Source organism: Daphnia carinata, chromosome 3 (genome assembly GCF_022539665.2).
Source record: "Daphnia carinata strain CSIRO-1 chromosome 3, CSIRO_AGI_Dcar_HiC_V3, whole genome shotgun sequence".
Lineage (NCBI taxonomy): Eukaryota > Metazoa > Arthropoda > Branchiopoda > Diplostraca > Daphniidae > Daphnia > Daphnia carinata.
Genome location: NC_081333.1, coordinates 4,911,633 through 4,935,231, shown reverse-complemented (window position 1 = coordinate 4,935,231; position 23,599 = coordinate 4,911,633). Strand labels below are relative to the sequence as shown.

The 23,599-nt window shown below is 42.9% G+C and overlaps 1 protein-coding gene and 1 long non-coding RNA gene across 2 annotated transcripts; one reads left to right on the top strand and one right to left on the bottom strand.

The window, feature by feature from the left end:
• The first annotated feature begins 14,236 nt into the window (after window positions 1-14,236).
• On the top strand, window positions 14,237-15,739 carry LOC130693684 (venom allergen 3 homolog). The gene is made up of 7 exons (XM_057516871.1): window positions 14,237-14,364; window positions 14,469-14,576; window positions 14,643-14,819; window positions 14,913-14,994; window positions 15,082-15,220; window positions 15,290-15,386; window positions 15,451-15,739. Exons 1-7 carry the CDS (start codon window positions 14,251-14,253, stop codon window positions 15,598-15,600), a joined length of 867 nt encoding a protein of 288 aa, XP_057372854.1. The 5' UTR covers window positions 14,237-14,250; the 3' UTR covers window positions 15,601-15,739.
• Window positions 15,740-20,866: 5,127 nt separating this feature from the next.
• On the bottom strand, window positions 20,867-23,599 carry LOC130693873 (uncharacterized). Its single transcript, XR_009001777.2, has 5 exons — window positions 22,954-23,599; window positions 22,671-22,889; window positions 22,450-22,607; window positions 22,132-22,393; window positions 20,867-22,066 (listed from the first exon to the last, which is right to left on the bottom strand). It is a non-coding gene; the product is annotated as an uncharacterized LOC130693873 (long non-coding RNA).

Sequence of the window (23,599 nt, the reverse complement as noted above, 5' to 3'; positions counted from 1 at the left end):
CGTATAACGGATACATCATAAAAAGCTATCATTGTAAGAAAAATATAAAAACTATAGTAACTTTGGGCCCGTCCAGGGCCGGGGAATAGGTGGCGCTAGCGTATTTTAACGCTATTTTTTGAGAAAATCGACCAACGCCTATTTTTCGCCCCTCTACTCTTAATTCTTTTTACAAATCAAGATTTCCCCTTTCTTGCCCGCCGATCCACTCACTGTTTTTCCCCGTCCATCACCTAACTTTCTCTGCCCGCCAAGAAACCAGCTGAAGTTGCCCGTCGACCCCTTCTCTGCCCGTCAACCCACTCTCTGCCCGTCAACCCAACTCACTGCCCGCCAAAACGCCTGCTGTAGGGGCCCATCTACGTTTTTTTTCATTTGCCCGTGTTGCGGAAAATCTTAAAAACGAAACGCAAAACAACGAACACGTTGAAATCTCTGTATTTAGGCCTTGCCTAACGACGTTCGTTTCGCAAAGCGTCTCGTCACACTCTGCTGACTCGTCACATTTCGACTCCAAAAAAAAGGGGTTAAAAACAGGGGGTTAGGAAAAACAGGGATACAAACTAGCACACGGCTAACAGGAAGACAAAACGCTCAAGGGCTAAGCGTTAGCATTTGGGCATTTCGCAACATTCGGCCCTTCCTGACAAAAATAGATCTCCTGATCTAACAACAAAGAGAGGAATTTGGGGAAAACAAAAAAACAAGTACAGAGACGAAAAAGAGACTGCATAGGCCTACATGTCAACCATATTAAGTTAAACTTGGTCGTCTGAGTCTTAAAATTCGAACACAAACAGGGAGGGAACACAAAACTAACTGATACATCGAATGTAATCGGGCGAACGCGTCTCCTAAGAGATTTTAAAATTTTAGCGACGGGATCCGGCAACAAATCGGTTTGGTTGACGAGACAGTCTGCCCGATCTTGTGGTGACCGAAGACGTTCTAACTGGAACTTCCTCTTCGTCCTCTTCGTCGTTGGCCGTCGATTCCGTTCCCAGGTCATCTTCGGGTTCGATTCTGTCGGCGTCCGTAGCGTCTTCTGCAGATACCGGCTGTTCACTACGGCCAGGACACTCTTCGTCAGTCTCTTCGTCCGGTATCCAATCTACTTCACGTCGAGGGAAGTAACGTCGTAGTTGAGAAACGTGGACGTTAAAGCGGCGCCAGATCCTTTTTCTTCTATGGGCAGGAAGGTCTTCTACCTTGTAGCAAGTTGCTGACACTCGCTTGCAGATTTGATAGGGTCCGACGAATTTGGCCAAAAACTTCTTTGTCCTTCCATTACTCCGAGGTTTGCGTTCCACGAGCACTAAGTCGCCCAATTCGAAAAGCGGGCTGGGCTTTCGGTGGATGTCGTAGGTGGTTTTGCTCTTCCGCTGCCTCTTGAAGGTTAGGTAACGCGCACATTTCCTCCATTTTGTAACCCTTTTTCGGCGTTCTTCGTGAGTTTCGGCGTCGTTGGGTGGCCATGGAAAGTTGGCTTCGTGAGGGAGAACCGCAGACCGTCCGTACACCAATTCGAAGGGGGTAATTTGTGTCGTTGACTGCTTCGCGGTATTGATGGAAAACGCCGCTTCCTGTAGCCCCTTGTCCCAGTCGTCATGTTCGAAATTCACGAAAGCTGCTAGCGTAGCGGTTAAGGTTCTGTTCGCCTTTTCCACCAACCCATTGGTTACGGGATGTTCGGCTGAAGCCAATATGTGATGAACTCGCCATTCGTGCAAGAAGTCTGCGAAGGCTGCCGAAGAGAAAGCGGGACCTCTATCGCTGATGAACCTTCGTGGAGGTCCGTGCTGGAGGAAAACGTTGTTTTTTAGAAAAGCGGCTGCCGTGTTGGTACCGGTGTCTTTCACCGCTTTTACTTCGATCCATCGGGTCAAATAGTCGATACAGACTATCACGTGATAGTTCCCATTTGCTGTCTTCTGAAAGGGACCCAGATGGTCTGCTGCTACCATTTCAAACACTTCTTTAGGTGGAGGAATAGGACATAGTTTTCCGACTGGATATCCTACCCGAGATTTGAAAGGTTGACAGAACTCGCAGGTACTCACATACGCCTCTACGCTTTTCTTCATGTTCTTCCACCAGTATCGCTGAGATAGTTTAGCCAAGGTTTTCTCTATGCCATGGTGGCCGCCGATCGGTGTATCGTGACATGCAAACAGAAGATCCCGACGGATGATTGAAGGTACCACTAAGAGACGTTGACGACCTGGTTTTACATTCTTCTTGTACAATACTCCTTCGTACAAAACGAAGTCGTGGCTTCCCGTTTGAGGGCCGTATTTGTCACCGTACCCCTGAAGGCAGAGAACAATCTTCTTTATATCTCGGTCGGCGTGTTGTAGGAGAGCCAGTTGTCGAGGGGAGTATTCTGCCACTTGAATTCCGCATAATATTCGGTCGGCCGGATCGGTTAGTTCTTCGACGCCAACAAGGGCCCGAGATAAGGCATCAGCTACGACGTTAGAAGGCCCACTGAGATGTTGGATGTTAATAGAGAATTCTTGAAGAGTTATGATCCATCGGGCTAGCCGGCCATTCAGGTCTTTCTTTTGCGACAACCACCGCAATACTGAGCTGTCCGTTTTTACCGTGAGTGGCCGTCCATAGACGTGATGCCGTAGTTTGTTCAACGACCAAACGAGAGCTAGACACTCCAGTTCGTTACTATGATATTTTTCCTCAGCTGGTGTGAGGCGCCGACTGATAAACGTTACCGGTTGTAGACCCTTTTCTCCGGCCAACATTAGTACGGCTCCAATTCCCTTGATGCTAGCGTCCGTGTATAACTCTATCTTCGATACCCCGTCGTCGCTCACCAGTACGGGCGCGGAGGTCAGTTTTGCCTTTAGTTCCAACATTGCTACTTCGTGACTCTGTGTCCAGTATCGTTCAACGTCGGCTCCTTTCTTCAGAAGATTATGGAGGGGCCGGGCGATGGCTGCGAAATTTTGAATGAAGCGACGATAAAAAGAGGCCATCCCTAGGAATGCTCTCAACTGCGTCAAGTTTTTAGGACGGGGAAAATGGTGCACTGCTTCTACTTTTGTCGTATCGGGAGAGATGCCTCGTCTATCGATACGATGACCTAAATACACCACGTTGGACGTACCGAAGGCACATTTGCGTGCGTTTAACGTTAGGCCGGCGTTTTCGATGGCTAGTAGGACTCGGTGGAGCCGATCGTTGTGCTCCTGTAAGTAGCTCCCAAAAACAAGAATGTCGTCCATATAAACGAGACACTCTGTCCATTTAAGTCCGTCTAGTACGCGATCCATAAGACGTTGAAACGTGGGCGGTGCGCCACACAACCCGAAAGGAAGTCGTAGAAACTCGAATAGCCCGTCTGGGGTAACGAATGCCGTCTTTTCTTGGTGTACCTTAGCCATTGGAACCTGCCAAAACCCACTCTCTAGGTCTAGACTAGTGAAGAATTGAGCCCCGCTGAGGCGATGCAGCACATCTTCTATCCTAGGAAGTGGGTAAACGTCTTTGATGGTCAGGGCGTTGAGGCGACGATAATCCACACAAAATCGAATTTCCCCATTCTTCTCTTTTACCAGGACGACCGACGCGCTCCATGGGCTATGTGATAAAGTGACGACCCCATCTTCACGCATCTTCTGCACTTGGTTTTGAATAATTTTCCTTTCGACTTCACTCACCCGGTATGGTGACGAATGAACGGGGCTCGCTGTGCCGGTTTCTATACGATGCTCTATTAGCTTCGTCAGTCCCTTTTTGGGTAAAAAGCATCGCCAGTGATGCCTAATTACATTCATCAGCTCTTCCCTTTCCTCTTCGGTTAAATCGGGGTTGATGTTTACTTCAGCCTCGTTGAGCACCAACTTTTCACCGTCCCTAGAAGTGCCCCCAGATTGTAGCGACCCGACTACCGGAGGTCCTATTCCATTTATCTTGAACACTTGATCAGTTGACACTAGGGAGGCGCTCCAAGGGCCACGTACTGCTAACGCTTCCGTACTGAGATTAATAACGGGAATGAGCACCTTCCCTCCCTGGCTTTCCAAGAGACAACTTGGTGTGACCCACTCCTTGCCCGACCGGACAGATCTAGCGGTTCCAATCAACCAAACCCCATCACGTTTCCCAGGTGCCACTGCCTCCACGAATTGTACGCTCGACGCCGAAATGCTCTTCTTTTTCTTCAACTTGACGCTGCATTTTTCTTCGGTTGGAGCTTCCTCTGCAACCACTTCCTCTTCTACTAGGGCTCCCATAACCATAAATTCGTCGACCGCCTCTCTGCATTCACTTTTAGTCACGTTGGGAATCGGTTTCGACTCGTTTCCCCCGTAATCAGCCCGATTAGCTCTCGATGTTTGACGACTTCCTTCTGATTTAGCTGCCACCGACCCGCCTAACTTCTGTCCAATCTCTTCACTCACCATGCCATTGCCGCTAAGATTTTCCGTTAACTTCCGATCGTTCGTAACTTCCACAATAGCCACGCCATCCTTAACACGAATGACCGCTTCAGCTTTCGCGATCCAATCCATTCCCAAAACCATTGGAAAAATTGCGTTTTCCATCACCAACACCTGCCCCAACTCAGTCACTGCATTGTCAAAACGCACCATAAGAGTTGTTTCTCCAGCCAGCGGAAGGACCTGATAATCTACTGCTCGCCAAGTGCTAGAAGGCTCTCTAACTTGGAAGCTCGACCGCCCGCGAACAAGATCGGCACGAATGACGCTGTTCTTTGCTCCCGAATCGACCATAGCTTTTAACGGGCCAACCCGGAAAACATCCACGTCGATAATGGGACTCTCATTCGATGGTTTAATTACGGGGGCTTGAATGAAATTTACTGCCGACCTTGCCCCGAGGGGTCGGCTGATGCGTTTCCCGACGTCGACGTGGGCCAACACGGATTAGGATGAGGACAGTCACGTGAGATGTGGCCATAGCCCGAGCAATTGCAGCACTGTACTTCGTTCCTCGAGCCAGGAGGTCGACGTTCGAACGTTACTTGTTTGGGTACTGGCCTTTCAGGTACAGGCGACGTAGGTCGAGTGGATCTTCGATTTAGGAAAGCTACCTGGTTAGTGAGGGCTTCAACGGCCTGGAATAGCGAGTTGTTGGTTTCCTGGTTTCCTGTAGTTCCCTCAGTTGTTAGTGATACGCTAGGGGGGTGGGCCAGTGGCTCGCTCATATCTTCTAAGCGGCGAACTTCAGTGAGAAACGTGTTAATTGAAGCGGGTGGATTCCCCATCATGACTAACCGCATTTCCGCACGGTATAGTCCTCGGATTAGGCATGGGATCAACTCGGCATCAGTAAGAGGTATAGCCCGTCGACGACACAACTTCACTTTGTCGATTGCATAGGCGGATCCGGATTCGTTTGGCAGCTGTTTTCTCCCTTCCACCAGTACTTGCCACTGGCCTTCCGTTAGTTGTACTTCAAAGGCCCCTCGTAGACCGTTAATCCAGTCGTCCCACTGAAGGATGTTTGTTCCAATTTCTTCGTGCCACGTAAGCGCCTTCCCAAACAGTGAGCTAATGGCGGCTCTTCGTTTATCAGCGTCTCCCCAGTTTTCCGCCAGAGCCTTCCGATTAACCAGCTGCAACCAATCCTGGAGTATTTCGTCTGTTGATCCTGAATACTTCACGTCGCTTTCGAGCGTTATACGTACAACGGCGGCTGGGGCCTGGATTGGGGGTTGAGGGCCGGGTGGAGCCGCAGCTGGAACGGCTAAGAGCCGGTTGGTTAGGACCGTCAGCAATTCCTGTTGTTGTTGTATCTGCTGTTGTTGAAGCTGAAACTGCTGTTGTTGTTGCTGTTGATTGGCCGTTAGTGCGGCCAAAGCGGCGTTCAGGACATTCGGATCCATGTCGGTCAGTTCGACTCCCACTGCTTCTTCGGCGTCTAGGAATTCCTCAAGTTTTCTATTCGAACAACGCTCAGGGAAGCACGAACAACTTTCGTCGCACTGTTGATGCCCCTTTGCGCACACGCACCTAGTACAAAACCCTATTCCGCAGCGGCAACGCGAACGACTCATTCGCACCTCGCCAAGCCTAACTAAGATGACGTGTGTTCAAAAGTTTTTGTTTTCTTTCACGTTCGATTGTCCCTTTACGCAAAATCACTGATCAATCTAATATCGAATGGCGTAGATTTGAGGCGATTCGACCCAAGACACCACGCAAGGCAAGGTATGCCTTTCCACGACGATGCGACTAAAACGAGGGAAACCGCGTGCTCGCAACGTTACGTTGATCGATTGCGCAGCAAATCAGATAAAACGGGTATAACGGACCCGCAGCGAATTTCACGACCGACACCGAGCGATTTCCACGTTGACTTACAACGGACAACTCGCAAGACTCACGAAACCACCGATATTGCCTCGTGACGAATTCGTAGAACGGTAACGAAAAACTTCACGGCCTCGCGAGACAGGACACTGGAATTATTACCTCAGTTGCGATCCCACCGCTGCCACCAAACGAAACGCAAAACAACGAACACGTTGAAATCTCTGTATTTAGGCCTTGCCTAACGACGTTCGTTTCGCAAAGCGTCTCGTCACACTCTGCTGACTCGTCACATTTCGACTCCAAAAAAAAGGGGTTAAAAACAGGGGGTTAGGAAAAACAGGGATACAAACTAGCACACGGCTAACAGGAAGACAAAACGCTCAAGGGCTAAGCGTTTGCATTTGGGCATTTCGCAACACCCGTCCTTTTGTCACAGTCTCCTTCCCTCAAAACGCCCGTTATAGTTGCCCGTCCACACTCTTTTTGCTTCGGTCCGCCTTTCCTCGTAGAGTCTCTGCCCGTCAACCCCCTTTGCCCGCCAAAAAATCCGCCGTTGTTGCCCGTCGACCCTCTCTCTGCCCGCCGGCCCACTCTCTGTCTCTCCGTCGGCCCGCCAAACCGCATGCTGTATGGCGCATCGACCTTTTGTTTGCATTTGCCCGTCTTCTGTCACAGTTCTGTCCGTCAAAATGCACGATTTATTTTCCCGTTCATACACTTTTTGCCTCTGACCGTCTTCCCTCGTACAGTATATGTTCATCGTCCCATTTAGCCCGTACAGCCAAAAATGTTCATTTTAGTTGCCCGTCCACCCACTCTTTGCCTCTGCCCGTCTTCCATCCCACAGTTTTTGTCCGTCACGCCACTCTTTATTTTATATTTAACGCACCCGCTATTCGTGCCCGTCGGCTTACGTGCTGTTGCCCACCCGTTTTACGTAAAGCCCGTAGACTGAAAAATTGTCGTGAGTCCACATTTCCACCCACATTCTAGTTTTCCAAATCCCCATCACGCCGATTCACTTCAGCCGGCGGCGGTCTGAACCCTTTTTCAGGTAGTCCCCCCGCCAGCCAATCACAGCAAAAGCACAGTGTGACAGACAAACAAACTCCTCCCCAAAATTTCCTTGTTGTTTTATATAGTATAGACTAGTAACGTTGGGCCCGTCCAGGGCCGGGGTATAGGTGGCGCTAGCGTAATTAACGCTATTTTTAAGACAACCGATCCACATTTATTGTTTTTCCCGTCTACTACTAATTCCTATTACAAATTAGGAGTTTCCCTTTCTTGCCCGCCGACCCACTCCCTGTTTCTGCCCGTCCATCACCTGACTTTTCTGCCGGCCAAGAACCCAGCTAAAGTTACCCGTCGACTCCCTCTATGCCCATCAAGCCACTCTTTGCCCGTCAAACCACTCTTTGCCCGTCGACCCCCTATCTGCCCGTCAACTCACATTGTGCCCGCAAAAATGCTTGCTGGGGGACATCTACCTTTTTTTTTGCATTTGCCCACCCTTTCGTCGAAGTCTCGGTCTGTCAAAACCCCCGCTATAGTTGTCCGTCCACTCATTTTTTGCTTCTGCCCGCTAAGAAGCCCGCTGTTATTGCCGGTCGACCCACTCGCTGCCCGTCTCCCCCTCCCTGCCCGTCGACCCACGCGCTGCCCGGCGACCCACTCGCTGCCCGTCGGCCCCTTCTCTGCCCGTCGGCCCCTTCTCTGCTCGTCGACCCACTCGCTGCCCGTCGACCCTCTCACTGCCCGTCGGCCCCCTAACTGCCCGTCGATCCCCTAACTGCCCGTCGACCTCTTCTATGCTCGTCGACCCCCTCGCTGCCCGACGACCCACTCACTGCCCGTCGACCCACTCGCTTCCCGTTGACCCACTCGCAGCTTGCCAAAACGACCGATATACAATTGTTACCCATTGACCTTTTCATTTGCTTTGGCCCGTCTTTCCTTCAAAGTCTCAGCCAGGAGAACGGCAGTTGTAGTTGCCCGTCCACCCATTTTTTCCCTTTGCCCATCTTTTCTCGAATAGGCTCTGCCTATCAACCCCCTTTGCCCACCAAAAAACCCGCTGTAGTTACCCGTCTTCCACCGTACAGTCTCTGCCCGTCGGCTTACCTATTGTAGCGCACACCCGTTTTAAGCCAAGCCCGTAGACTAAAAAAAAGCATTTATCCGATCTATTGTGCAGTCTCTGCCCGTCAAAAAGCCCGTTTAGTTGCCTGTCCACTCACTTTTTGCCTCTGCCCGTCAACCCACTTTGCTTGCCAACCACTCGCCGTTGTTCCCCTCCAACCCCTCTCTGCCCGCCAAAACGCCGCCAATAAAAATAATGAATAAAACCAATAAAATAAAATACAATTAATTAAAATTTAATTAGAATAATAATAATAAAACGCCCCGCCGTTAGCTTACGTGCCGGTGCCCACCCGTTTACACAACGTTAAGATATAAAATTACCACCATGCCAACAGAAATCACCAGCAAACACATCATATGAAAGAACAGCAACTGGAAAATAAAACTCAATCACAACCAAAGCATAGAAAACCCAAACACTTCATCCCTGAGTAATTTCAGAAATTTAAAGTTACCATTCTTAAAACATCACCATGATCTTGTATGACATGGATAACAAATCACCATAACCATCTAGTACATATGTAACATGCAACACACACCTTCCATGCCGTAGTCTCGCCTAACATTGCTCCAGACATAATTTCCTGGAAAAAAGACAATCTTTTAATCTTCAATACATTTCGAACACATGGATATCTTAGTGATGGCTTCAGAGAATGTAGGTAAGGATGAAATAAGTGATACATCATTTACCTGAGAGTGGATAAATTTTCCATCATATTTAACATTACTTAAAAACATATTAAATCAACGTACAAGTAGTAGCCACCAACGAGACGAAGCGCGCCAAAGGATACGGTACCCTCACATTGCGATTCATATCTGTAGAACAAATAAAAATTAGGTTTGCAAAGCATAATTTAGGCAATTTTCTTTGCTTATCTTTTGGATATAGAATCAGCATATTTTATTCTGTAAATTGCGATGAACGAAAAAGTTTTTTTACAGAAAATTATTAAACAAAGGAATTGTTTTATTTGAAAAAATATGTGGAATTCGTATCTACCACGCTACCTGCAGTTAGCAGATGACAACGTATTCCACATGAACTTAAGGAATAATAACAATACAAAATGCGAGCAGCAAAGCTTTCGATAGTATGCTACATTTCTATTGAAGACTAATTTTTTACTGAAAAAGAATTTGCCAAAGAAGTTTACAAAAACCTTATTTTACCTTGGAGCATGGCCTACTATAATAAACGACCAGCAAGCTCCACTTTCCACTGTTTGGTAACTAATAAAGAATTGAAATGAGTGGAAAAAACAGTGGAAAGTGGAACCTAGCGCCGCGCGTGGCCAGTTTACGTTAGGAAAGGAGAAAAAAGAAAGATTTATTCTAGGTTCGAACTCGAGACTCCCGCATTGCAAGCGAGTGTTCTATTAGACCACTGTATTTGTAGTTACTCCGCTACCGCGACACTAGTAAACCTCCTCCTTTGCCATTCAGTGGCAAAAGTCGAGGAAATCGGAATGGGTGGAATGAAGCTGCGGCAAGTGGAATTCGATTTGGGGTATTAGGCCCCTCTGGCAATTTAGTTTTAGGCGCAGGGGGTATTGCGCGTTTGCTGGCCGTTTATTATAGTAGGCCATGCCTTGGAGAAAACACAATGTAGAGGCGATGAATCCAGATAATCAAGTGGTGCTAGCATGGTTTACAGCAGACGTCGTCAAGTCGGTTCCCCACCCACGAATCGTTTCCCTCTCCGAAAAATGCGATGGTGCAACGTTTCATCTTTGTTTTTTACAATATACTTTCTAAATAATTTTAAGTTTATTTACCATCATGTTTATTTCGGGAAAAAGTATATAGCCGAACAATCAGAACAAATCGAACTTTTTTACTATACAACTGAGTGGTCTGAGCATGGTGTACTAGGAATCGACTGATGATGGAGGGTTTCCATCTTTGTGAAAACTCCTCTTTGCCCCGCCATTCACATTATCAACAGGGTTTCAGAAGAGGAATGGTCTAACTTGGAAAAGGATGTAAATCGAGCACTTAATATACAACCTCGGACTGAACGTTGTGGAACGAAACCACCGGAATTCATTGCCAAATAAGTTACTAAGAAACCTCTGTACAGCTTAGTTAACTATGGACACAAGCAGTTACGAGTTGGCTATCAATTTTGCTCCAAAATCGGAGAGCTTCGTAGTGTGGTACTTAACCTTCGTTGGTTATTGCAATTGGACTGAAAAAACTGCAATTTATAATTATTTAGTTGGAGTCTCATAGGTTGTGCCATCCGGTCACGCTTGCCGTCATTTGTTCGGTACTGCGTAAGTTTGTTTGTGAAATGTACGGAGCTACAAGAGACAACGCGCATACCAGATTTTACTGTATTTCAGTCTTACTAGTTGCTTTCATAAAATGTGCTTTAACCACAAGGTGTTTTTATTTAATTTCTTGATTTTAAAGGCCCCAATAATCGCAGCCAAAAAACGGCGCCTACGACAATCTTACTTAAAACTACTCGCCACAACTCAACTGGTAAACGCACTAATATGTAACATGTTGGGGACTTCTTCAAGGATTTTATTGATTGCCCATTTTGGCAATTAAAACTACACGGCTTGCATTATTTTTTTTACTTCAATAATCTAGTCAAAATTCTTGTTGTGAATGATGTGTATGTGTGTGTACGGATGTTGTTTGTGAGGATTTCAGCTCGATTCCAAGGAAATGCCCGTTGTGCGACATCAGTCGCTGTTGACGTTTTGGCAGTGATACGAAACGGATCTTATAGTGAACAGAAAGAGGCGTTGCTTCAGCTAATCACTGTTCACACCACCATATGTTGACACCAGAAATCCACCGTGAACTGCTGCACTCTGCTTGCAGAGATGAAGAGATGATAGATTAAACCAAGCATAGAGCGATCAATAAATTTGATATCCGACCTTTTGTCGTCCTTTCTACTTCACACAAGTGTAAAATTCATCCATTTCTGCGGATAAAACTAGGAATTTGAAAAATAGCACACAATTAATTTTTAAAATCAATGAAAAAGAAGGTAGGTTAAAATACGTTCTTTATTTCCAAGGCACTTCGGAATGAAAGACAAACGTAAGATACCTCTCTTCACTATCCTTTCAAAATAGATATTTGTTTTCGCTATCCGTTCAAAACTGCCAGCCAAAAATTTCCACTCGGCTTCATCAATACGAAGCTAAAAAACGGGCCTTGGAAAAACAACCCTGCCGTCCTGTGTTCCGATGTTTAAGCGCAAGTGACGTAGCTGCCATTTATTTTGGTGCAATATGGTAATTTGAAGATCACCAGGTATCAGATATGTTAGCTGCGAGAATTCTGTTGAAATAGAAAAAAAATTATTATTGCTAAATTTAATTATTTACAATAAAAATAACTTTTGGTTAACCAAAAGACAAAAAAAAAACGAAAAACGAACAAAACAGTTTGTACAATTTCGGACGCAGTGTATTTTCGATTTTGACGCACAATACAGCAGATTCAAGTGCTGACACAGTTAAATTACAGTACACTTACTTTCGTTATTTACAGACATTATATTGTGATGCAAAAGAAATTATTTCGCCCTAACGATGTGCAAGTGACAAAGTATAGCCAACACTACTTCCATTTGTGAGCGATGGTCCTTACCATAAAGCAAAGCAATTGCTGTGCTTTTATTTTCTGGCGACAGACTATGCACAAGCAAGTGCCTTGTTAACACAAGCTTTGTGTGGACGGCTCCGATTCGTTAAACAGTTAAACTGCACGTTGACGTAAAAACATTGACGCCCTATCAGCTAATTTTCATTCCTAATTAAATACCGTCGAATTAAACGATAATTCCGACCTCTTCTTTTGAAAGTCCCTTTCCCGATGGCGTCAACGGTAACTCTTAGATGGCCGTCAGGGAGACGTTCAGCTTTGCTGTACTGTATATCGAATTGCGCACAAGTTAACAGACATCAAAGAACTCGAAGCAGAGAGAAATGCCAATTTGGTTTCATCAATTTTACCAAATCGCATATTTTTTACTGTGGGAGCGTTAATTCTTATAATATCTGATGATGTGGATAAAGCCCATCTGCTTTTATCGGCCATTACATTCAAGTTGTATGGACTTCCACCTGTACTAAAGGCTGTGGAGATGCATATATCAATCGACTGCTGTAAGAAATTTTCTTGTCTTAAGTAGTAATTTAATGTTGACGCTGATCCTGTCTTTGATGTCGGCAGAATTTTGGCGAAGAGTTTCCCTACATTAGGCTCTATGTCTGTAACTATGGAAATTATGTTGGTTTCCCAGTTAACGCACAAGGAGCCGCTAGACCAGCGTCGACTTCAAACAACGACGGGTTGTGCGCTTGAAAAATGCACAACTTTTAAAAAATGTGTTGGATGACTTACAAATACTTAGATTTAAAAAACGGCTTTAGCCGTTATATTCCAAGAGAACGTTTGGTATACCAAGACAAAAGTTTTAATATATACATGAAATAAGCAGTATTTTAAAATTCATATTTCCAGAAAAAATAATGAAAGAAGAAGATATAAAAATCCCATTATAAAAAATTTAGTTCAATCATATTTGTATGATTTGGTCAATTTTATTCAATTCTTTTATGGAATAGATGGGAAAATTTATTTCAGGAATATACCAGGTACCGGATAAGAGATGTGTGAACATCACAAACATTTTCAAAATATCAAAAACTGAAAACAGGAGGGTTGAGATAAGTTCACAGGATACGATTTCTTATTAAGCAAAACCTGAGATAGGCCTTCTGTCAGAAGATACGGACACGAAGCTGAAAAAACAAAACAAATCGTGTATCATGCCAGTAGCTTCCGCTAGTAAGCCTTGTCTCAGAATCTTGCCGAGCTCTGGTAGGAAGAAGGAACAAAGGCAGAGATATACCTCTACCTCAACAAAGGTAGGTATTTGAATTGAAATTTGAATTTTTACGCTGATTCAGAATACATGCATGATTTGCAAGTTGACTAGCCAAATCTTTTCATAACTTTATGAGACTTGATACTAACCGCCATCTTCTTGCCCATCACTACAGACCAGTTACATTGTCTGCTATGACTATTAAATTTAGTCTACCTATTGGGTTAAGCCGTTAGAACTTACAAATCTTAAAGCGCTAATTCCCATACTTAAGCAATTAGACCGTCATAACGTGCATCAGTTGAATAAACAATTATTGTTATCTTTCCCCAAACAAACGTAACTGCTCTCCTTAACAAGAGGAACTTCTTTTCTAGGAGCTCCTTCACGTTGAGATAGCCAATAACCACTTCTTTCGTATCACAGCCCAACTGCCTTAGTCAGTGTCGCAATTCTAGCTCGTGTATCAACACTCCAACTTAGCGCAGAAACATTTTGCCGCTTGTTTGTTGTCGTTGTTTTTTTACAGAGAAAAAAAGGGAACAACATATGCCTGCTGCGTTTATCACGATCTTTTCATTGAGATCTACGGCGAAAAAAATGTCACGCGCTACGGATTTATTCAACACGTAAGTGCCAACATGTGGTGACCTAGTTCCGTTCGTCAACCCCCGACCCGGACGCTAACATTGCAATACGACCTAGATTTCATTAGATCCGTTTTTTTACAGACGAACACGTCACCCTAGTAAGTTTGTTGCACTTATTTTGTGTTTTTCGTATTCTAAGGTGCACTAGTTTTAATTGGAGCGCAAGCTTTGTTTCAGTCAACACCTTTGTGCTGTTCTAAATGCAGCTGGATCCGTTTCGAATTAAACACTTGCGTTCCAAATTTTGTGATACGCTTACAATCCGGGAAAAATAAATGTATAAATAATGAGGTGTGAAACAGCTTATATACACAGAGCATTGTTTGCTTGTTCTACTCTAGTCGAAATGAAACTTTTCGCTGTATCCTTGGTGATCACCGTCATCCTATCCGCTTGCGGAGTAAGTATTTTTCATGAAAAAAAAATCTATGTGTACATTTTCGCTTATATTCAAACTTGTTTTTAACCATTCTGATGCTTAATTAATCATTTTTGTATGAAAAGGAGGCCCAGGTGGTGTTGCAGCTAACTAAGAGCCGCACAGCTCAAAATGCATACTGCAACATTGCTACGTGCAGCGTTCCTACCGAAAATACCCTCTGCAAATATTCGGTATACTCTTAAAGATATTCAATGGTAATGATAATAAATTCATGATATTCATTTTGTTACAAATAGAATTTAACCTGGGGAGCAGCTTGTTTACCATCGTATCCAACGAAATCGAGCGTCAACGCCGAAGAAATTGACATCATTTTACAGACGCATAACGATTACCGGCGCAAAGTTGCCAAGGGTCTCGAGACCAGCGGAACTCCAGGTCCTCAGCCATCGGCGTCTAACATAAGGCAATTGGTATGTAAAAACTCCTTGTATTTTTCACCGTAAAAACATATTCTAAGTGCCTTTGAAATGTTATGATATCTTCAATGTTTGTTTTTTGTTAAGATCTGGGATGAAGAATTGGCCGTAATGGCGCAAACGCACGCCCAGCAGTGCGTATTTAACCACGACAAGTGCCGTAACGTCCGTAAGTAAAATTGTTAAATACGCTATACTTTGTCCAGAATCAGTCTATTTAATTTCGATATTTGACACGGTTTTTATATACCAATAGCCCGATTCCGAGTGGGTCAGAATATTTACATTTCTGGGGCTTCTGCCGACGTGCTAGACTCTTCTGATTGGCCTGCAGCTGTTACGTCTTGGTATAATGAAGTTTTTGACATGACACCTGCTTATGTCACAAGCTTTCCGTAAGAAAATACCAAACCGAGCATTTTCTACTGTAGGAGTGTTAATTCTCATAATATCTCATGGTATAGATCAAATCCACCCGCTGTTATTGGACATTACACTCAAGTTGTATGGGCGACTACTTATACCGTAGGCTGTGGAGTGGCTTACTATCAATCAACTGCTGTAAGGCATTTTTTCTTCTTAAGCAATTGAACTTTGACGCTGATCCTGTCTTTGATGTGGCCAGACTTTTGGAGAAGATTTTCCCTACAATAGGCTCTATGTCTGTAACTATGGACCGACTGGAAATTATGTCAATTCCCCAGTTTACGCCCAAGGAGCCGCTGGATCTGCCTGTCCAGCTTCGACTTCAAACAACGATGGATTGTGTGCTTGAAAATTCACAACTTTTTAAAATTTGTTAGGCTAGTTTTGAAATGATATACCACCGAAGCCATTTTTATAGCAGCCAGGGTTTTTCACGGTTTAAAACATGGCAAAGGAATTTAGTGGGTTCAATACATTGCGCATGAAAATCCGTCTTCAGTTTAAACAATATTTAAGTCCTCATTATTCTAGGTCTCAGCTGAGGTTGTTATATGCTTTGACTGATCTTATTTAAATACCTTGATTAATCGACGTTCGCTGTCAATGAACGACCGGAAACCAAACGCATTGGCAACTGTTGCTCCGATGATAAATCCTAGGCCATATCATCCATTTATCCAATAATAAAAATCAAACGTTATATTAGGTGGCTTTACAAGAACGTGTTGTCAACCAAATGTGTGCATTCGGATTTGAATAGTTCAGTAGTAATAGATAAGAAACTTGGATCGAATATCAGCAATTCAAACATCCGGAATTATCACATAGAATCAATGAAAAAGAAAGTTGGAAAACGGCGGAAAACATTGACTGATCGATGCCGACCAAAGTTCTCGACGTCAAAAATTTATTTGACAATATTTTTGTATTTCGGTAGACCGAAGGTTGGTTGAAACTAGCAAATGATTAAAATAATTAATTAAGATTTGGGGCCACGAAATCAGAGACGCAAATAATTTTTAACTTATCACACATTTGTTTTCTTATCTTGAATTTTCACCAATATTATTATGACAATTTGGGAAAAATATACAGTACATATACTTTATACTGTATATATTACATATATAAATTTTTAAAAAAATAATTACACTAGATGGAAGAAATACAAATTTTTAAAAATAATGCTTATGTTTAAAAAAAAAATAAATAATAAAAACTTGCCGGGTTTTAATTAAAATTGTCGTGGTGCACAGTTCATTCATCCCAAAAAATCGCAAAATTTAAGGGATTTTAAATGTTTTAAATGTATCTTAAAACGACAGTGATCTTTCTTAAACGATAGAAAATAATATAAATAACATTGGGAATAATGCATTTAATGTAAACAAACAACCATTGTTGTTTACTACGTGCAACTAGGTATCATAACTTTATGATAACTGATAGTAACCGCAATCTTCTTGCCCATCATCCCACTACCGGTTACATTGTCTGCTGCGACCTATTAAATTCAGTCTAACTATTGGGCTTGACTGTTGGAACTTGCGAATCTTAAAGAAGAAAAAGTGGAAGATCCAATACGAAAGCAGTTAGACCGTCATAACTTGCATCAAGTCGCAAATAATAATCCATATTAATACAACCTGGTTAACCTTCCATCATTGAATTTCACAATGCCCTGATGATTTTACTCATACAAAAATAAAACAAAATTCATTAAATGATTTCCTCTGAAATTTTATTTAAGGAAAGATGGATTAATTGCCAAATATTTTCATGAAAATATTTTGCGCAAAAATGTTTCAATTGAGAATTAGCTCTTTTTCGAAAAAATAAATTAATTTGCGAAAAGTAAAACGCACTTTGTATTTTCGAAACTAGCAGTGAAATAAGCTCCACAGGTAAGGGAGCGGCGTGACTGCGGATGTGACTGAGGACGCTTGCTTAGTAGGCTACAACAGGCGACTGATTGTAATGCTAGATGTGAGTTCTGAGCGCAATGTACTTTTCATTAGACTCTAGTTATGCATCCGGTTTGAAAAAGCAGTTGAGCATGTTGTGTTTCATGTGTGTTGCAACAAAAATCATGTTGTTTCCTATAGGTCGAAGACTGCCCAGATGGCCTAGGTTAAGAGATGAGAGAGATTGGAAACCGTAACAATGAGAGGATTGTTTTCGTAAGGATCTTAAAAATCGTTAAGCTCAAGCCGAATTTTGTGCACAGTGTACTGAACCCACTAAAATTTCCTTCGCCATGTTTTAAACCGTAAAAAGCGCTTGCTGCTATAAGAAATAGTTTTAGCATTATATCATTTCAAAAATAGCGGAACAAATTTTCAAAAGTTGTGCAATTTTCTAGCGCACAACCCGTCGTTGTTTGAAGTCGGAGCTGGACAGGCAGATTCAGCGGCTCCTTGGGCGAAAACTGGAGGATTCAAACAATTTCCCAGTTGGTCCATAGTTACAGACATAGAGCCTATGGTAGGGAAACTCTTCTCCAAAAGTCTGCCTACTGTGGAGGAAAACACTGTGAGCATTTGACCAGTATCTGTGTTCTAGCGGATTTCTAGGGACCCCCCCCCCCCCCGGTCTTGAATTTTCTCCGTAAAAAAAAAAATTAATCAAGTTGTAGGTCACGTAACTTTGGCCTTCATTGATTTCTTTCATCGATCCCGAGGCAACCACAAGTTCACGCAAGGGGCGGTTGTTCCTCACGCTACACGTGTAGATCAACAGTTTTAGGCCTTTTCATGTGTTGGAACACATAGCTCAGCATGGACGATAAAAAAAGAGGGTAGTAATCACTGGGTCTCGTCATAATCTAATGGGCGTTCCAAAAGCTAACACTGTTGTTCTCCTTTTGCATGGAACCGGGACGAAAGGAGAATGCGGCGAACAAATTAAGGCCGGTGTCACGTTGAAAATCAGGTTTTTTAAGTCCTCCACGTCAGCGTATGTTTCACGTCGATCCTGGTCTACTGACATGCGATCTGTGGCGCGTAACTTGTAATCATTCTGGCCACGGGAATTCAAACATAAAAAGACGCATAACTCTATTGTACGTGCACTCTAATTCCTATGGCCAACTGCGTTAAGAAGGACGATATAGTGATGCTCTGCTCTTCATAATGGCTTCGAAAACATTCTGCCGATCGTCTTGCCTGATTTACTCCCTTTGCCGACTATAGCTCTGCAATTGATCTAGAATAATATAGCTGTCTTTCGCTATTTTCGGTGCTGTTTAGACGTCTTCGTTGCTCTTTGTGTGATTTTAGCCATTTTTATTGGCAAACGGAGGTCTTCCGTTATAGGTTCGCAGTTTACGCATTTGGGTAGATCAAGCGTTTGCTGCTCAAGAATCAGCGTAGCATTTTTGCATCGTCTCGAGGGAAGAGCCTGCAATGTAACACTTAAAAGTACCATTGTTGCGTGTACGCGGTCAATTTAACTGGCACTTTGGTGTATCAAAGAATGAAAAGGAGGAAGTCATATTGTTTTTTGTTTTTTTTTAACGGCTGTGTTTCAACGCTGTTTTCAGTAATTATTAGAGTAGAATGAAAGGTACCTTGCACAAAACGCGGACTTCCTTCATGCTGAGAAATCCCCATGATATTCATTCATGATATCCATGATATATCCTCAAGACCGAGTATCCGAGTATCGAAGTAGGTCATAACTGCCTACCCCACCTTGTTGGAGTGTCATTTACGAAATCAATTTCTTTTTCACGAGTAACAACGTGGCAGCCCACTAAAGTGAATTTGTTAAAATACCTGAAGATCCACGCATATTACAATAATTTCGATGGGATTGCGGATGAAATCAGTCCTTTTTCCAAGGCATCTGGGATTACTTAGCCAAGTGGCAACCAATTCCCGTGCGGATTGAATTTCGATGCAACCATGCATCCACCAAAAAGTGTTTTCTTGGGATAGAGTCTTTTGGGCTATTTGGCAAAAGGACTTAAGGGTCTGGCACTTGGACAACTGATACACAACGAAAGGACATCTGCCAATCGACGTTCGGCCTACTGGTCCCTGACGTTTGGGCGCAACAATAACTTGTTGCTGAACTCAACGAGCGCTACACTTTCCGACAAGAGGACTCCCGTGCATCGACATTAGGACTTGGGGCATTTTTTACTTGATGATTGGGACTGTAAGCGTCAAACGGACTCCCATGAAAACGACAAACGGACTCCCGATCTAGCGACAAATGGACTCTCGATAAAGGTACACATAATTTTTTTTATTTCTTTCACTTATACTGTTACATTCCAGCCTAATTACTTGTCTTTATTACTTAGCATATAAGTCCTTAAACAGATATATCTAGATTACATAAACTTAGAAACAATTGGCGAGTATAGTCGGACGTCTTTACCAACGTCCTACTCTTGGTCTCCGGTACCACGAACAGGTACCACCAAGAAACATACCCAGATCGTCCGTACCAACAACAGAAATACCCGGACGATCTGTACAATTACAAGTCACGACATGATTCACTAGACCGTCCGTCCCAACGACATAAATACCCGGACGGTCTGAACAGTAATACAATACAATAGAATAATAGTAATAACAGTACATAGTTTTAACCTTTAAGATTTTGGGGACTCCTTTGAACATCCGAACTTAACACATCACTACCCTAGAACTAACTGACTCTTCTCTCAGTCTTCCTCAATTCTTCCTTTGTTTCCTTTGAGACGGAAGCTATGCGTTGATATCGTCGGTTAGTCGACGATTCCGCAACAATACTAATGCCAAGTAGATAGGGTATTTAATTAATGTAATTACCATAGAGATGTGTTTCTATGATGTATCGGTGGTTTATGGATATTAATATTTGTATTATAGAAAAAAAGTATGAATAAAACTATAAGAGTTTATGTGCTGATGCCAGAGGTAAACTTATCAAGTTTTTATTTATTTAATAGATACCCTCGTCGTCTTTTCATATGTATTTTATGAGTAACTTTGAAATTTTTTCGGTATTGTCCACCGAAGTAACACGAATCCTTTCTTCTCTTGAATATACTTTAGAATCCGCACTCCAAATATACCAATCTCGCCGACGTACCCAAGATACCTACAAAGTAATACCTTTCAGAATTGGGATGTTTCTGGCATAATACCAGAAGACAAGTCAAGTTGTCAAATACTTGCAACAAACAGAGGGGAAAATATCTTGTTCCCACTTGAGGCGCTGAACTCATTACGTAAAAGCAAACAGAAATGCGCCTGATTTTACAGAAAACTGTGTTAGCTGTCTGAAAAAAACGTAATGAGTTCAGCGCCTCAAGTAGGAACAAGATAAACTATTTTTGACGGGAAAAACTTAGTACCGTCTTCACTTAAAGAAATTCCCGTTCCTAAAATAGTTAATATTAAGTTATACTACTACAATGGGATATAGTTTAATGAATATCCTATCGATTAATGTAATTGCGACGTCTATAAAACATTTCCTTGTATTAAAAAAAAATTTCTAAAAAATGAGGTAGTGTCATAAGACATCCTATAAGCTCAACGCGGTGTTCGGATAATATATGACTAGCATGCAAGTCAAAAAGTCTTATAGATAAAAAATTTAAAAAAATAGTGCTGTATAGCCCATTATTTAATTAACATCAGGACAAAATTTTATTTTTTTATCGTCATTATTACTGACCCTTTTTTGCCTTTGCGCTAGGGACCCTACCGCCATAAGACACCGTGTAAAAAAGCCCCAAAAACCCTTGGTGTTCGGATACTAAGGGCGGGTACTGTATATACTGATAGTTTGGTCCAAAGTTTGGACTCCAAACGTCGGTGGAAAGATGTCCAAGTGTCGGGAAACCTGAAACCAAAAGTCGGAAACCCTGGAGTCCTTTTTGTAACTCGCCCAAAAGAGTACATGCCTGTTTTCTTGCCCAACTGATAAAGATGGAGATTAGAAACCTGACGCGAGAGCAGATGGCTGATTTTCTCCTCGTGAATATTGCGATATTTGCAGTACAAATAATTTGTGATGGAGTACTTTAAAAACGAATAGCCAATCATTTCCATTCGTACTAAATTAATGCCATCATTGGCACTGGACATTGTAAATGCCTGTAGGATCACGCTTGGAGATGGCCCCGGATTGCTTTCTAAACCTCGTGTTCGTCAAAACTGAAGGAGAAATCTAAACCAGGAACTGACATTTTTCCCGTTCCTAATACAGGTTCTTCTTTTTGCAGTGGACGGACTATGCGGGGGAGTTCAGTGGAGGGATCAGAAGTTGGATCACATTCGTCATGAATTTCAGTGGTACACTGTGCCAGCAACAGGCGAATAAGCTCTAGAATATTTGGGCTCTTAGATGCCAGTTGTCGATTTGATTTGCCTGTTGTTGTATCAGAGATTTCGTGGGAGCTTTTCACATTTCCGAAACTTCTGCCAGATTGTCTGGATGGTCCATAATCCGACGATGGAAAGGCGATACAATAGGGATCTCTTTGTTCGTCTGCCTTCCAAATCACTGTTTGTTAGATCAACGTTCCATCGGTTTTTCATGCTAAGCAAATCTGTGAACTATTCATAAGGCTCTTCGGCGTCTATCTGACCTTCTAATTTTCCTCCTCTCGACTTTTAAATGTTTTTCTTTTTGGTCAATGAGTTCTTCGATTTCTTCTGCGGCGTCTCCTCGACAGACAAAGTCTTTTAGTCCAGAAAGATCCACTACCGGTTCAGACCAGTCAAAATCTGCTCCATTATCATTGGCCAGCAGAGCTATTGCTTGAAGATCGCTATAGTTATACCCTTCATCGACCGTTTCTCCCGTTCCTGTATGACAAAATGGAAATAGCATTGTTATTAAATAAGCGATCTAGCTTGTTATGACGTATTACCATTCTGATTGTTGCCATCAATCGTATAGGGGTTCTATACTCCGACATCCAATAGAGAATCTCCCGTGCTCTTTTCGCTTCCTTACTCTCTCATTTCTGCGGCTTTGAAGGCGCATTTGGTACGTTACTGTCTTCGATTTAGTGTTTTCTCGTAGTGGCCGGACGTGGCAAATTGTCGGAACAATTTCGTCTTCCGAATTGGCTTTGTAATCCTCTCCCCCAGTTGAAGATTTTCCTTTTCGGTGGGATAAAAGTTATGGACCTGAAACAGTTTGCCGTACTGGAGACTTTATTAGTAGTTGTAATGAGCAAACATACGCTACGTTCGACCGTATTTTCTCTGCTGCAATCACTTCTCTGAAATAGTTCGGACCATTTGTCCCATACAGATGGGTCAACGTATTCTCGCTTACTGTTCGTATTTCCAAATAGGAATACGGCGTGTGAAACAATCACTAGGCAACTTTGCGCAATATCTACAAATATTTATCTTTCTGAAAATTACAATCGTTTTAATTTAAAACCCATTTGCGTTATACCTGTTAATGATGGCGATGGCGTTTTTAAAGACGCATAAGATTTTGAAGCGTCACCAGAAGTGTACGGTTTCCCAATATTATTGAGCATATCTTCACTGTGATTGACGAACTCAGCCTAAGAGTTGTGATAGCCATTTTTACTTAGCAGAATTTGTTCAGAGGCATGGAAGTGAGAGGAATTCACGCGATGCGCTAATGAGGGCCGCATTGACTTACATCCTAGACAACAATAAACTAAGATATTTGACCCAACAAGGATAATGTAACGTCATCTTTTGATTACCGTGAAAAGATGATAGAATTGTTTAGCTGTGGTGCACCTCTCAGTGAAAATCATTCCACATAGCTTGATAAGCGTCTTCTCGAATTCGGTGATGACGTGCAGGGAAATCAGAATGCCTGCAACGACTTACGTGACCCGACTAAGTTGTTGGCCGACGCACAAAGGACGGACCATTCTCAGGTAACTCTACAGGCTGTAATGTTACGGGGACAATTTTTGAACTTGATCAGCGAGATCGTCAGCATAAACTAATACGGTGGAATCGGTTGGCTCTGATGGATCGTTGTTTCCTGGCAATTTTGAAGTTATTGGCGGTCGATAAATACGGCGTATGTCCAAAAGGCGAAGAACCTTAGGGTGGCTTAACTTTTCTATACGTTCATATTCGGAATATCGCTAAAATTCTCCTTCGCACGATGACTTACAAAATGGAAGATAAAGAATGAAAAATACTTTGATATCAGTACCATTAGAAAGCCAGCCGCATTTCAGGTAAACCTGTGAAGACTAAGCACAAAAGAAGATAGTGTCTTTCATAAACTGCTTTGGTTTTCAATTGTTTCTAAATGAATGAGGTAAACCAAAGCAGCACGATTTGCTCCTCAAGGACCTAAGATAACGAAATAGTTCTCATTTGCAACCGAGA

Coding starts and splice junctions, on each gene's coding strand:
- LOC130693684 (XM_057516871.1), top strand. CDS start 14,251: ATGAGGTGTGAAACAGCTTATATACACAGAGCATTGTTTGCTTGTTCT. Junction 14,995..15,081: donor CGACAAGTGCCGTAACGTCC/GTAAGTAAAATT, acceptor ATATACCAATAG/CCCGATTCCGAGTGGGTCAG. Junction 15,387..15,450: donor CTTACTATCAATCAACTGCT/GTAAGGCATTTT, acceptor TGATGTGGCCAG/ACTTTTGGAGAAGATTTTCC.